The 15,573-nt window shown below is 38.5% G+C and overlaps 1 protein-coding gene across 2 annotated transcripts; it reads left to right on the top strand.

The window, feature by feature from the left end:
• The first annotated feature begins 633 nt into the window (after positions 1 to 633).
• pnoca (prepronociceptin a) lies at positions 634 to 15,272 on the top strand. Of its 2 annotated transcripts, none has more exons than XM_056384233.1 (3): positions 634 to 772; positions 11,047 to 11,180; positions 13,577 to 15,272. In XM_056384233.1, exons 2-3 carry the CDS (start codon positions 11,061 to 11,063, stop codon positions 14,189 to 14,191), a joined length of 735 nt encoding a protein of 244 aa, XP_056240208.1. In that variant the 5' UTR covers positions 634 to 772; positions 11,047 to 11,060; the 3' UTR covers positions 14,192 to 15,272. The 2 variants fall into 2 exon arrangements, with proteins under 2 accessions (XP_056240208.1, XP_056240216.1); XM_056384241.1 differs by having other exon boundaries at positions 676 to 772; positions 11,050 to 11,180.
• The last annotated feature ends 301 nt before the right edge of the window (positions 15,273 to 15,573 follow it).

The following is a 15,573-nucleotide window of genomic DNA, read 5'->3' as shown; positions in this document are numbered from 1 at the left end:
TCCAATAGACGTTTACACAAATGGAACCTTGAAACCTCCAGGTCACATAAACTGAGACTGGACTGAGAATCAGTGAAGCAGGAGACATCTTGTGTCCGGTGGTGAAACTTTTCAACTGATCAAATATTTGCATGTTCATAGATTCTGTATTTTCAATGATAATAAAGGAGTAAATCTAATTTTAAGGATTTTAACTGAGGTTAGGTTTTTTTTTGTGTGTAAAAACCATATCAAACACAAATAATTAATCAAAGTATAGAATTTTTCATGTATTTGATTTGTATTTTTTGTATTGTATTTTGTTTTTAACAAAATGTTTATCAGCAAACTCAATCAAAACTAGTCAAAAATTAAAATATGTTGTAGCCAAGCATAACACCCACCAACACAGATAGATATCCTCCCTCCTCTCCTCTTCCCCCACTTTTATTTTTCCACCTCTCCATCTCCGCTCTCTCTTTCTCTCCCTCCCTCCCTCCTTCCTCTTAACTCCCTACCCTTGCTCTCCCCCCATCTCCGTTCTCCTCCCTGATTTCAGTCCCACCCTCCTCCCCTTTCTCTCCGTGATGAAAGAAAGAGTTTTGAGAGAGAGAGAGAGAGAATCAGAGGAGGTTGAAGGGGAGGGGTGGGACCCTATAAGAGCAGCTGACTCCATCCTCCACGTCGCCAGAGAAACCCACACTGAAGCTGAAGGAGGGAAACATAGGCTGACGAACCTCAACCTGCACCCGAGGGACCCTCTATAGGCACCCACTATCTCACGCCAACACAGGTAAGAAGACACTGGGGAGGAGGCAGGAGGGGAAGGAAGAGGGAATGAAATGGCTTGACCTCTGACCTTTGATACAGAACCTTTTGCATTTTTGTCAGATAGATATCTGACATTTTGCTACATTTGTTAAGTCAGGAAACAAAGACCGTGCGTCACTCTCTTCCTTTGCATCCTCTCTAATTGCTTTTAATGTTAGTGATGTTGCACAGCCTGTTAAATAAATGGCTATAACTCAAATGTGAATTCCCGTCAATCTAAATTTGTCAGCCCTGCTAAGAGTAATGCTTATTATCCTCAATCAGTCAGTGTCTCCATCACTCCATCATCCACGACTACTGCTGGATGATAATTGCTGCCGCTATATTGTCACTGAGACCCCCTGACCCTTGTGCTCTTTACAGCTGAGTGCCTGTAACAATGATAATCAAAGAACTTAAGCCTAATCCATAGCTGACCTCGGGGACAGACAGGTGGATGAATCACACAGAGCGGGTTAGGACAATGTCTGGAGTCAGTGTAGTTAACAAACCGCTGATGTGTTTCATAGGGAGCAACTACAGACTGTTACGTCCTGTGATGCCCAAGGTTAAATAGGTGTTTAAACACGTTTGGGTGAAAAACATAAGGCAGCAATGATGTACACATTACGCTCAATCTGCGGATTGTACACATGCAGTTTGCGCGTTGATATTTAACAAAGAGGGAAAGGTCATAAATACATCCTGATTAGTCATTAATCCTCAAGGCCTGGTTTGCTGCTGCGCTTTAGTGCGTTTCATGAATGGAAGGGGAATCTTCTTCAGTGGTATTTGCCTGAGAGGAAGTCAATATTTCGGTGCGCATTGAGACAATTCTCCTGCCAATTTATTCACTGTGGATAAAAAGTCTTAAAGTTAACAAAAAATAAAAAAATCTAAAATATTACACGAATAATAAGTGATATGAGCTTTCATACAACGAGCAGTGACATTCAGAACCTTCCAGGACACCCACAACAGGTAAACGGACGATAGAAAGACAGCAGTGTAAATTGATTTTAATGACCACATATAAAGCATCTGGGAACATCTGGCCCATAATTTTGCTGCAGATCTCTATGCTCTTAATGAACCTGAACTGTTCTGTTCCAAGGCTGGAGACTGAATGTGCGTGATTCAGAATAGGTCAGAGCTTTTATTAAATTTATTAAATCACAATGTTATAAAAGTGTAAAATATTTCTGTCATATTTTCTATATTATAGTTAGTTAATAAAGCAGTAAATAAAAGATAGAAGTTGTGCCAGTATTAGTGGTATTTATGGTGTATAAGCCTATTTCTGTGGTCGTTCTGCTAAAATTATTCTTATGCCCTCAGGCATTTATATGTAAATCTCATTATAAGGAGGTACATGCCTTTTTAAAGCTGTCAGGAAAGATTTATGAAGTAAATAGCAAACCTGAGTGTCACATTTTCATTTATTTATTTATTTTATATTGAATAATTGATGTAATGCTTTTGTTATAGCTTGGGGCTCACTTTTCATTGAAAGAAAGGCACAGTTCAAAATGGATTATGTGAGGTAAGCTGCAACAAAAAAGGCTCTTTAAACGACTATTGATGAGAACTTATTTTGAAAGTGCACATATGTGGCTGTGATTATCTCTATAACAAATCTTCTTGCGTATCATCATAAGGAGGCTGATGTAGGACTACAGATAACGCTCAGACTGAGAAAATGTCCTTTGTAACTGGGAAATCTAGAGGCTGCTTTCTCATTCCTTCGGGCAAACGCTCAAAACATTCCTGTGACTGCAACAGATTTGGGTTTGCTGTGAAATTTAACTCTGATTAGCTCTGGGTCTGATTAGCTTTGAATGATGTTCCAGCACTTCTGTATTGGCTGTCTTTATTGAGGCTGCATGGAGGGAATAGGACCCGGCGAAAATGAACTAGCTTATATCTGAATGGAGATAGAATCTTAAACGGAAATTTAATTGACTGAAAACTGAATGCTCGGACATGCAGCTGATTTTGGGTTTAAAAAACCCTAAGTATTCAGAGACAGGGATGTGGGTGAGATGACTAGATAGACTTGTTTTATATTTTAGCTGGATTGTAAATTGAAGCACAACAGCTGTTGGTGAAGAACGCTCTGTGTTGTTATTTTGTGGGCAATTTCACTGCGTTCCATGTGGATCGCTGGTCAAACAGAGGAGGCGACTGGGACCGAGGGAGAGAGAGAGAGATGAGATTTCAACACCTACTATAACAGAATTTTAAACTGAAAATGTTTGAGATGCCTGCTTTCGTGAACCTTTTGCTGCAAGTCCTTCAGAGAGAAAGGGGCAAAGTCTGTTTCACTGTCAGACTTGAAGATGACTCTCAGAAAGGTCTGTAAAGCAACAAGAAAAGACAAGTTGTGCTTTGAGGAAAGAGTGCCATTTCTTTTCTTTTTTTTTTTACTTACTAGACTTAAAATACCCCGATTCAATTCTGTCCACCTACACGTGAAATAGCTGAATGCATCCGGTTTAACTGACTTTATCTGAGATTTATAAAAACACATTTGGATATCAGCAGAAATGGCTGTCGTCCAACAGTGACGGCAGTTGTGGAGAATACTGATGAAGACCTCATAATTACTAATGAGACTTATGAGCAATGAGAAAAGAAAAGAAAAAGAAAAAAAGAAAATCCAAGAAAAAAGAAAATCCATACTGAATATGTGGTATTACTTGCAACATTAACCTTCAGCTTCAACCAAAAGAGAAGAAAAGAAAAACACCAAACATTAGGAACACGTTACTGAGTTGCAGCCCCATTTCCACAGTTCATGCCTCATGTGTCTTATGGCCTAAAAATCCTGCTTAATCCATCTCCTCCTCTCTTTAGTATTAGTGAATTTGTTGCTTTCCTCCACAACACGCACATCTCATTAGCTTTATGGATAAACTTCACTGACCACGGGAAAACCAGGAAACCCAGGAAACTGTTCTCATGCAAAGGCTGCATGTGGGAAAATAAAGGAAGGATAAGGATAGGTATAGTGCCGGTTGTGAACTTCTCTGGTGGCTGCACCGAAATGGCTGTTAATGTGTGGAGTTAATCCAGGCATACAATGTTCCTAACACAGCAGGGTCCCTGTCCATCCTTTTGTGTTGGGAGGATTTCATAGATTATCCTTCGTGCCTCCTTGCTGCCTCCAGCTTGCTCCTGTTTTCCCCTCATCAAAGGAGACATCCGTCCTATCAGATGCAGTGGCACTCATTTTGATGCTGGGGGGAGAAATGTACATTTCTTATTCTGTTGTCAATTGTCTGAGTAGAAAGGCCCTGACCTTTCTTCAGGCCTCGTAATCTTGGTCATCTAGGAACTGACGCATACGTATTTGATGGCCACACTGGAAGTTATGAGGTGTCAGTTAGGTAAAATGTCCATATATGTCTTGTGTTGAGTCAGTTGTTGCTAGTTGTCCCACTGCTGTTGTATGACAAAGAAATCCCTTGTGGCACATAAAAGCATTTTCCCCATACATACAAAAGTAGCTCATTCAGGCTCTTTCAGTAATGTGAGACTAGCAGTGGTGTTAACCATCGTGGAAGTTTGAAAAGTCCCAAGTAGGAATAACAAGAGATCTTCCTCTTTTCCCCCCATTCTGCTATTTAATGTAGTATAATGTGGATGTGCATTTGGGATGTACGTCTCAGAAGTAAACCAGGAAGACAGAAACTTTTTTGGTAAATGTACTTGGTGAGCAGCTTTCAATTAAATGAATGGGCACCATCTTGTATTCCAGTATTGATGATTTTATGTTAAGATGTAACAGCATCATCAATGGCAAGTTTCTATTAATACACCAGTGGCTAAAACTCATGAGAACACCAACATAATAATAATAATAATAATAATCATGACACTCTTTATAATATTCTTTATAGACATATATACACCTACATATAAAGCACAGGCAAAAACCATTTCTGAGCCATTGTGTCATAACATACCTGAATACCTCTATATTTTAGAAAAATGTAACCATGATTTGGTGGTGTCCAAATGTGTATGATTAGCATAGGTTATAGTGGAGTACACTAAAAGGTTAGCAAGGGATATGCCTGTGTTGTTTATTTGTTCAGTCACACTATTTTTTATTTTTTACTCTCACACAAACTAATGATTACAAATACGATGTCCCGCATGATGCTAAAGACCTTTAGAAAGGTAGGTAGATAATTCAGTGATTATATCTTTATCTCATTTTGACCTGTCACAGGAGAAAAAGCACAAACAAATAACATTGATGGCTCTTTCCATTTAGGTGTGTTGATGAGACAACAACACCTACACATAATGTAACCATTAGTATTTTTATTAGTTACACCTGTGTTCAACAAAGGCCTATCAGCAATGAGTTTGGAAATGTCTGTCCTTGCAGAGTCACTGCTTTGTCTAAATATTGTACCAACATGTGCTTTAGTTCAGCCACAGAGTAATAACTCATATTATAGAAATACAAAGGGGAAAACAGAGGGCAAACAAATAAAGAGAGAGAAGAGAGAGAAAAGTAAAACTATACAGGGCACCACCTCATCTCAGGACATGAACAAAAATCAATATGAAATAAATATGAAATAGATCTGGTAGGCCTGTGTAAGTGTGTGTGAGCACACCTCCCAACCATTAATCGACCTTAGGTGATTAGATACATTGAGATGGGTAATTGATTTAGCTGAGTGTGTCTTCCTGTAATGGCTTCAGCATGTAATCTACTGCCACGTCACACACAGTCTGACTGACAGGGAACATGTTGTGAAAGCACTAAAGGTCTCTTTTAAAGGTTTCTTCTGAATGGAGATATGTCACAACGCCCACTCTGCAGACACGTGTGTGAGCAGACAGGACCTCCAACCAGAGGAGAAGGAGCAGGGTCATAAGAAATAAAGGTTTTGGTAGTAGTTGTGTAGTTGCAATATTACTGCCTGGGCATATTTATGATGTTTTACTCAAATGAATATATGCATAATCACCGAAAATCTGATTTAATAAGAGGTGGCCATTAAGGAAAACTGTTTAATAGACATCTCATATTTTCTGCATATTGATGGGAAATCATTCATTGTTGGAGTTAGCTATCAAGGTTTTGCCAATGGAGTGATTATTAACATCTTGATACAAAAATAAAGGAGACGAAGTAGCAGGGAGAATAATGAGTGTGAAATAACCTTTTTTTTCATGAAATATAATGTAGTTGTTTTAGTGCAGTATTTTGTGTTTGTAATATGAACAGTGGGGCGGTAAGCCCCTTGTGCACTTCAATGCCAATGGTAGTAGTAGTTTTGTCTCGTTTTATATATGTGTGAAAGACAAAGAGTATGACAAGCTGGGGAGAGAAAGAGCTTGAGTGAGTGAGACGTGGTAACGACAGCTCAATCAGTAGGTAGATAATGCACATAGGTAGTGACGGCTGATTAACATATAGATTTGACATTTTTAATCAAACTGATTGGTAGTATAGATTTACTGTCCTGAAAAGTATCAAAAACAATGGCTGCTCTGCCATTTTGCTAGTTAGCTATCAATATTAGAAAAAAACAGCACAATGTAATTTGAGTGGGCCCGGGACAAGTTGTCAATCAAAGTGACTTTTCTGACGGATAAAGAAGTCTGCCATCTGGCTCCAGGCAGAAGACTAAATAACATTTAATTACTTGTCAAACTCTCATCAACTAACAAAGACAACATCATGAATACACTCTAATTATTCAATATTTGATTTTTTTTTCTTTAATATGATGGGCCTCTCTCCGTCAAGGGTTGAATGTTAGTGTTCTTCAGTTTATTTTTACAATTTAAAGCCATTATCTAAAGATGCAGTTTAATAGGTCATCATGTAGTTGTGCACAATAACTTCACGATAATAATAATTATAATAATGATTTAATATTATTTTTAATTTGGTTTTAGTACTTACCTAACTCCTATACCTGAAAATCTATTCAAGTATAATATCACAGTGATCTTTAAGTATGCATAGCCAATACAAAAATAAAGTGCGAACTAAATTTTTTATCATAGTTATTGTATCAACCTGATTTGTCAGGGTAGTCAGGGTTTAAACTACTTTGCACGTTTAAATGAAATTTTATTTAAGTCATGTCAGAGCCCAACTTATAATTGGATGCAAGCACTCTACCACAGAATACAAATAAGGCACTTGTGTGTCAAATGAAGTGATCATGAGGCCACATTGAACATCAATGCACAGAAAATTTCCATTCAATTATTTTTTGCTGTTACACAACTACAGTGTGTCCAGTTGTTCATCATTACAGACGAACCACAAATAAGAAAAGTTCCAGCCAAGGTACATGGTGTGTTGATGTGAGTTTGACATTAGGTGGTTATTACATTTAAGTTACGTATTAATCTGCGGTTCAACTTTTAAAAATAAAGACGAAGTCCACACCGCTCCTCTGTTCAGCCATCCGTGAATAATCCGGCTTTAAGTCGCTCTTCGACTGGAAGTAATTTATTTTGTACTTCCTGTTCTTGATGAGAAAAGGGCAACAATATAGAAAAAATAATGGTGGAAACAGTTGATAACATGGTGTGAGAGAGTTTGAGAACTTTCTGCTCAGAGTGACTTGTTGTTCTAGGACGAGGAGTCCATGAATCAGACAGGAATATTTCATCAACTTTAAACTTTACTTAAATGTAATGACTAGACAAACTTTTTAATCAACAACTTGAAGATGGTTGTGGTATTTAACACTTTCTCCTATTAACAAGGCAAAACGCACGTATAGATACTTTTCTGGGAGACAGACTACAGATTGCTGATGTTCCCACGTAGTTAACTGTCATTTATTATTACACTATAGTTATGTTTCACAGAACATGGATGACACCACATACTATTGCTTTCCTTTGCTAACCTTGAACTGACTTGGTTTAGATGTTTTTCAAGTAACAGAACGGATCAAATGACACAAAATCACCTCATGTAGTCACATGTTGACAGGTAACACATTGAAGCTGGATGAAAAGTATATTTCTGTTGCAGAAGTACTTCACCTCTATGGAGAGGTATTTCCTTTCATCTGAGAGACGGTCTTATTCATCATCTGCTGGAGGGTGAAACTTCCATCAGCAGCACCTCAGCACAGCACAGACAGTAATGACTTAATTAACTGGTTTATTTAGTGGTTAATCAGTTAATTAAAAGCAGGGTAATTGGGTTTTCAAGGCTCAGGAGAGAACGTGGCAGATGTCAGTATAAGACCACAGAAAACACTGGTCATTGAGAAGTAATGTTCAATTTTAGAGAGATTGTGACATCACAGAGTATTTTATGACAAGAGGACAAACAGATACTCAATGGAGTGCAATCTTGTGTGTGAATGTATTTGTGTCTGCACATATCTATATATTACCCTGAGTAAGGCCAGAGTGACTGCTTCCAGGCTTTATTCATTCTATGTTGTTCCGGATAGGACATTAGACATTTTTTCACCAGGAGTTAAGAAATGCCCAGATTTAACTTGGCCACCTGAATGTTTCCTGCATTTACCCCAAGGTGAAGCATTGAGACTGCTCCTTAAACCTCCAATGACAGCTGTCAAAATCTCTTTTGATCATGTTTTTCTAAGTTTTAAAAATCATCCTCAGGGGGATAGACAATGGTCCTGCCCTGCGTGAACCCTTGCAGTAAACATATAGCCTAAACATCTAATGTGATCTGAAAGGACTTGGTGTTCCCTTCCTTTTTCTTCCTCTAGTGCCACCATGAGGTTGACATTTGTGGTTTTGATTGAAATGTCTAAACAACTATTGGATGGATTGCCATGACATTTGATGTATAGTACATTCATGTCTCCCTAAGGATGGATTGTAATAACTTCCCTTAACCTTACATGAAGCCCCATCATCAACATTTTTAATTTCTCCAAACCTTTGGTTTATGGCCAACTACTTGCAATATATTTAATACTATTCCCATCAGCTCCAGCAGTACGTTGTGTTATGTGTTTTAATAAGCAAATGTTAGCATGCTAAACTCAGACAGTGAACATCAGTATGTTAGCATTGTCATTGTGATATTTGTTTAAAACTCTGATGTTAGGATGTAGCTCAAAGCAGTGCTGTGCCTCACAGAGCTGCTGGTGTGGCTGTAGACTCTTATACTTGTTAATAATAATTATTACACTTTGCTTTCGCTTTCACTTTAACTGTCTTCTGTCCTTACTAAATTATAGTGGCACACCAGTGTTTGCATCCTCTGGCCACACCTCAGTTGAGAACAGAGATGTGAAGATGTGGCTCCTTCAAGCATTAGGATGATGGCAGCTCATTTTTAGAGTCACACAGTCACTGACAGGAGGATGGACAATAAGATGCATTATGGCCAAATGAACACACCCAAGCTGTTTGTCTATATCCTCTGCCATCTCCCAGTTGGGTCCCGCCCTCAGCTGTCCTACAATATTTCTGTCTAAAATGGCTTTGCTGCTCTTTTGTCCTTCACTGACAAACACATTCTCTTTCCTACTAAAGTAAAAATTAATTGGACATGACACACACTTTCACTGTTTGCACATAAGAGGACTGATTATTTTTTTTAATTAATTTTGCAGAGTTGCTGTTTTATGGGTAGTTAGTGATTGGAATGAACTGTAGTGCAATTACACTTTTATCAGCCCTTAATTACTTTGAATAAATTCCACATTTCTAAGACATTACAGAGTAATTTTTGATTGAAGGCAAATTAGTTTTACTTTCTGCTATGTCAGTTCAATAGATAATTACAACCAAAAGTCAAAAGAGCAGAGTACTAGTGTGTTTGTATGTGTGAGTGTGAGTGTGTTTAATGTATTGTACAGTCAGCACACGCAGTGTGTACACTAGGCATGTGTAAGAATGCATGTATTTGTATGCATGCATATTTCAGTGCTGTGTAGCTTTGCTTGTCTGAATATTGTGTGTGTTTGGTGCTTGTGAGTTTGAGTGTGTGTTTGTCAGCAACAAACTGTGACTCAGTATGCTGCCAGAGGCAATAATTGAGGCATCAATTAAAGGAGTTAACGAGTTTGTTTAATGAGATGAAAACTCCGGTTGTGTCTCTGACGTCAGGCTCACCAGACTGGGCTGTTCCCTCCAGAATAAGGTCACACAAAAGTCTTTTTTGTCACTTTTTGTATCTGCTTTGCTCACTGTCGCTCCATCTGTCCCCTCGTCTCACTCAGAACTGAGCTTATTGTTTCTCCTTTTTCCATTAGTGTCAGATCCCTCCAACATTTACATATATACATAAAGTACTTCATCCATAGTAACAGATACATTCCCCCACACAATAACACGCAAACACACAGACATAACACAAACACATTTCCACTGAACCACTGAAGTGAAAGATATATGTTACAAATGACTCAGACATCCAATCACTCTCCTTCTGTCATATTGAGTTTTTTGTCTGAGATAATACTGAGTTGAGAAGCTAAGAAGACATGTAATGCTATGCTAACCCTGTACTAATGGGAATTTGACTCTGCACTCAATACCTCACCAAGGTAAACAGCTATTACTACTTTAGTATATTAAAAGTCCTCACTATGAAAAAAAAGCATATTGAAATATACTTTACATGTCACATTTATTTTTTTATCAATAGGAGCTAGCAGGTCTATAAAGAGTAGCCTATTAAAATTTGTATATTCATGAAGAACTTGTCTTTTCCTTTCCATAAATGGCAAATAACCTTAAAGGAGCTACTTGTATGTTTTGCTATTACTACATACCCAGGATTAGCATTAACAGCTGTTTACTGACCAGTCTAGAAGAAACGTTCATCAAACTTCATTCTTTAGCCTTTTTCCAGCAGTGGAAAGCAACACCAGTGTCTCTGTAAACTCTTGACTCTGTCAAGTTAGCATGCTAACTAGCTAGCCCCATCTTGTCACTTTCCAATAGCAGCTCACTGTAGCCTCCATCCAATCTGCCCTGAAGAAGTAGCGCTGCTCAGAGGTTGTATTATGACCTCTTGTCTTGTAGACGCAAGATGTAAACCACATTCAGCGTCAGAAAAAAACGTACAAATAGCCCCTTTAACTTGGTCAAACTTTTTCACATTCTCAGTATTTGTCTGGTGAGATATTGAATACATGTTGACACAATGACCTTCAACGGTGTTCAAAACGACCCACTCAGATACCACTGCATTGTAGGCAGGTAATGAGAAGGGTATCCAAACTGTTGGGCTAAATGTGTGTGTTTGATCTGTCCTGTGTTGTGCAGCAGACGGTGGGACCATGAAGACTGTGGTGGCTCTGCTGCTGCTCTGTCTGTGTGATCCTGGACACAGTGACTGCCAGGGAGACTGCCTGTCCTGCAGCAACATCCTGCCCAAACAGCTCAGTTTCAACACCATGGTGAGAAGTCCACACACGCACACACACACGCACACGCACACACACGCACACACACACACAGACACACACACACACACACACACACACACACACACACACACACACCACACACACACACACACACACACACACACACACACACACACCCACACACACACACACACACACACAGACACACACACACACACACACACACACACACACACACTGCAAGAGTGGAACTCCAACCCAAAACAGAGGGGACAAACTTCCATCGTGTCTTCAGGCATGAAAACAGATCCAAACAAATTTAGAATCTAGAGTACAGGTGTAAATAATAAAACTATAATAAACTATATAATTTTGCTGAATTCCATTCAGCTGCTTCAGTCTCAAGGTCCTGGTCCATCACAATGTCTGATGTGAAAGGCCAGTACAGACTGTTTTGCAGCATACGCGAAATAAGTAAAAAACAAATCATGCTCTTATTAGATAGCAAACGCTCCATCTAGACAAAACTGGACTATTTCCCCTACATAAACATACATACAAACACAATGTGTCCACAGGGCTCTTTTAATTTGGTGATGAAATAAGTGGAAACCCTTCATCCCACCTCCATGAATCTATCCTTTCCTCTCTCCATCCCCCTCACTGTCTCTTACTCAACACATTAGCCTTTTGCCATTTGAGTTTTAATTCGTTGTGGCTAATTGATTCCTGAGGATAGATGTGTGTTTCTCCTATCAGTGCTTATGCCTGCTGGCTGTTTTTCTCTGGTTAAAGACGTTTAAGTGCACATGGCTCAAAACATAAAACTTTGGCGTAGTACTTTAGCATAGGCACTTTTAATTTCAAGGGATTCTGTAAAGACATTTGTCTTAAGGTTGGCACCTCGCTGCATGCCATCTATTGATCTTCCTTTGCTTATTTAAATGGTTTTCTTTTTTATGTCAATCTCATATTTTACTTATAAATCAATGATTGACAAGAGCCTCTATGATTAGCCTGATTCATGTAAACAGTGGCAATCAAAGCAATACAGTACTACATCCATAGTAACAGATACATTCCCCCACACAATAACACACAAACACACAGACATAACACAAACACATTTCCACTGAACCACTTGAAGCGAATGATATATGTTACAAATGACTCAGACATCCAATCACTAGCCTTCTGTCATATTCAGTTTTTTGTCTGAGTTAATACTGAGTTGAGGAGGTTCCACTCAAACAACCCTCACAAGGTGCTTAGAGTAAAACTGTTTCATGTTAATCTTGCATTAATTAAGGTTATTAGTTACACCTGTGCTTTTCCTGTATCAATATGTGTGATTATGTTTGATGTGGAAAAGTGTAGGCCACATTTTCCGCCTCAGATGCAACCATGACTTTCAAAGAGAATTGTGTTACAAATAGTCCTTAAAAATTATTTAAAGGTCTTCGACTTTATTAGTTTAAGTTTTACTAGGAAGGACAAAATATTTGCTTCGTTGAGAGTTGAGTTTTAAATATTTGAAAAAGCAGCTTTAGGTGTGTAAAGCGTTTAAAAGAAAATTGGCCATAAGAAAATTGGGGATGCAGCCTTTGTCAGTTACCGCCCAAAGCTATGGAACACACTATCTATGGATATTAGAGAAGCCAGTTCACTAAGTATTAAGTAGTATTAAAGCTCAAAACTTATTTCTTCACTTAAGCCTTTAACTAGCTCTGAAATTTTGCACTTTGCTCCACATTTATGCACTGATCAGCACTTTTTAAAAAAAGTCTTATTTAATGATTTATTATGTTCATGTTCATTATTTTATATAATTTAACATTAATATTTTTTAATGTTTTTCATTTTAGATCAATGCTTTTTACATGTTTCTATGCTCATTTTATGTCTTTAATGTGAAGCATGCTGTAAAACACTTCTTGCTACATTTCTTTTATGAAAGATGATACAAATAAAGTTTATTATTATTATTATAATTATTATTATATATTATTATTATTATTATTGTTGTTATTATTATTATTATTATTATTATTATTATTATTATTATTATTAGTAGTAGTAGTAGTAGTAGTAGTAGTAGTAGTAGTAGTAGTAGTAGTAGTAGTAGTAGTAAAGTTCACCAAATCACAAAGCACATGTTTTTCTGCTTTCCCTTTGTGGTATCTACCTTTGGCTTTATTGGCCAAATTAGTGACCTACTGTGAGCAAAATGCTAACAATGGCATGCTCGCAATGAAACTGTTAACGTGTTAATGTTTAGCAAGTACAATGTTTACCATGCTCACCATTTTAGTTTAGTGTTAAAAACTGTCTACAGTGAAGTCTGTCTATTTTGCCACATGAATCAACTGATCTGAACTGACTTCAGAAAGGAAATGATGATGATCTCTTGGCTTTGTCTCCGTCAGGTGTGTCTCATTGAGTGTGAAGGAAACATCTCCCCGGCTTTCACCTGGGACCTCTGTCGTAAAGCGTTGTCTTCACCTATTTCCTCCCTCAGTGGTACTATGCGGAAAAGATCTCAGGAGGAGGTGGAGGCCCTGTTTCCTGAGGAGGGAGAGCAGATGGAGGGAGGTCTGTTACTACCCATTGCATTGCAGAGGTTTGATCATGTGACCCGCGCACTTGGAGTGGACGAGAGCGATCTGGGTGGCAAGGGCAACCACCTGAACACTGCCTACAATTCCCAGAATGCTTTGTCTCTTGATGATGAGTATGATGAAGAGGCAGGGCAGGAAGAAGGGGATGCTGATATGGCAGCCGGACAGGGTGATGTAGGGCTGAGCGTCTCCAAGAGGTTTGGCGGTTTCGTCAAAGGGAGGCATGGCTACAGGAAGCTGATGTCTCCAGGAAGATCGTACCAGAAGAGGTATGGTGGCTTCATTGGCATTCGGAAGTCAGCCCGCAAGTGGAACAACCAAAAACGTTTCAGCGAGTTTCTGAAGCAGTATCTGGGAATGAGCACTCGGGCCACTGAGTTCAACAGCGTGTCGGAGGATCTCACCAATCAGAATGAAGTTTAGCACCTTTAAACCACTGCTGTAAAACAATTTCCTGATGTATTTTCACTGATCTTGTTTTGTATTTCAATCACCATGTCAAACTCTAACTGGTGTCACCAAAGTTAACCTATTGAATCTAACTAATTTACCAAAAAGTGAAAATTCCAGTGGAGTAACTAGAAACTTTGGTCCCCCTGAAACTCTGTAACTCCTGGCACCTTCCAGGTTCCCTCCCTGTCCAGGTCTGAGCGTCCTGAATCATTCAGACCTCCCATTTGGTGTCCCCATGGGATGTACCAGTTAAACAATCGTGTTTCATTTGATTAGCTGCCCGTGTACTTCATGACATTTGAAGGAAGCCCCCAAAGTGGGAATCATTGAGAGTCTTGGAGTAGTTTGCAGCAAAATAAATAAAGTGTCATCTACTATATAAGTCAACAATAAAAGTTAGTATAATTATTGCTTTTCTGATCCCCTGTATTATACAGTATATTCTACGTATTAATTTCTGTGCTGGGTCATGTGTAAAAAGTGCTAAATCATCTTACATGGAGGCCTCTGGCTTTGGGGGGTCTTTGAGAAATGTGTAAGAACCTCTGTTATCGAGTCTAGCAGGAAAACTCTCTTTCATACTACCAGCTTTTGGCAAAATGCATAACTCAGTCTTTGTGAAAGAACAATGCCAGTGTTTTTTCATGTTTTGGCATTATGGTTAGGCAATGTCAGCAGTTAAGTAAAGTATACTGTATGTAATTTGTGGTAAATCCGTGAAAACATGCAAAAACAGCTAAAGCTCACTGAGTTATCATTGTGCCAAAACACACCTGAGACATGGCTACTGCAGCAGGTTTAATTAAAAGATCTCACCTTCAGTTTGGTGCAGTGGTGAACATACTACACAACACTCAACATTCATAACGTTATACAAGTGAGAATCATCTCTGACTGGCTCTTGTGTCAAAATGCTAGACTCCTAAATATATACAAACAGTATTTGGTATTTTTGTTTTAACTGTAATGGTCTGAAATGTTTTTGTTGCCTACAATGAGAACTTGTAAATAGCTGAATTTAAACATGTCAATAAAAATAGTTTACTATTTCCATCGTGGCCTGTCATGCAGCAACTGATTCTGTGTCTTGAGGTGTTTTGTTCTCAGTATTTACAGCAAAGCCACTAATGGGGGTGGGTTAAGATAATCTCTTGACTTCTTTAAAGGTCCCATATTTTATGCGTTTTGATCCATAAGAAGATATATTTGTGGTTTTGAGAGCAAAAAAACATCTAAATTAGCCAATCTGATTGGCTGACTTTTTTCTGAGTGATCTAATAAAAACTCAGCAGATTTCAGGTAAAACATTCAAAGAAACAGAGACCAAATCCTGCAAATTTTGATGGTAGGTC

Source organism: Seriola aureovittata, chromosome 1 (assembly GCF_021018895.1).
Source record: "Seriola aureovittata isolate HTS-2021-v1 ecotype China chromosome 1, ASM2101889v1, whole genome shotgun sequence".
NCBI classification, from domain to species: domain Eukaryota; kingdom Metazoa; phylum Chordata; class Actinopteri; order Carangiformes; family Carangidae; genus Seriola; species Seriola aureovittata.
The sequence above is the reverse complement of the archived record's forward strand: the minus strand, read 5'-3'. Positions and strand labels throughout refer to the sequence as shown.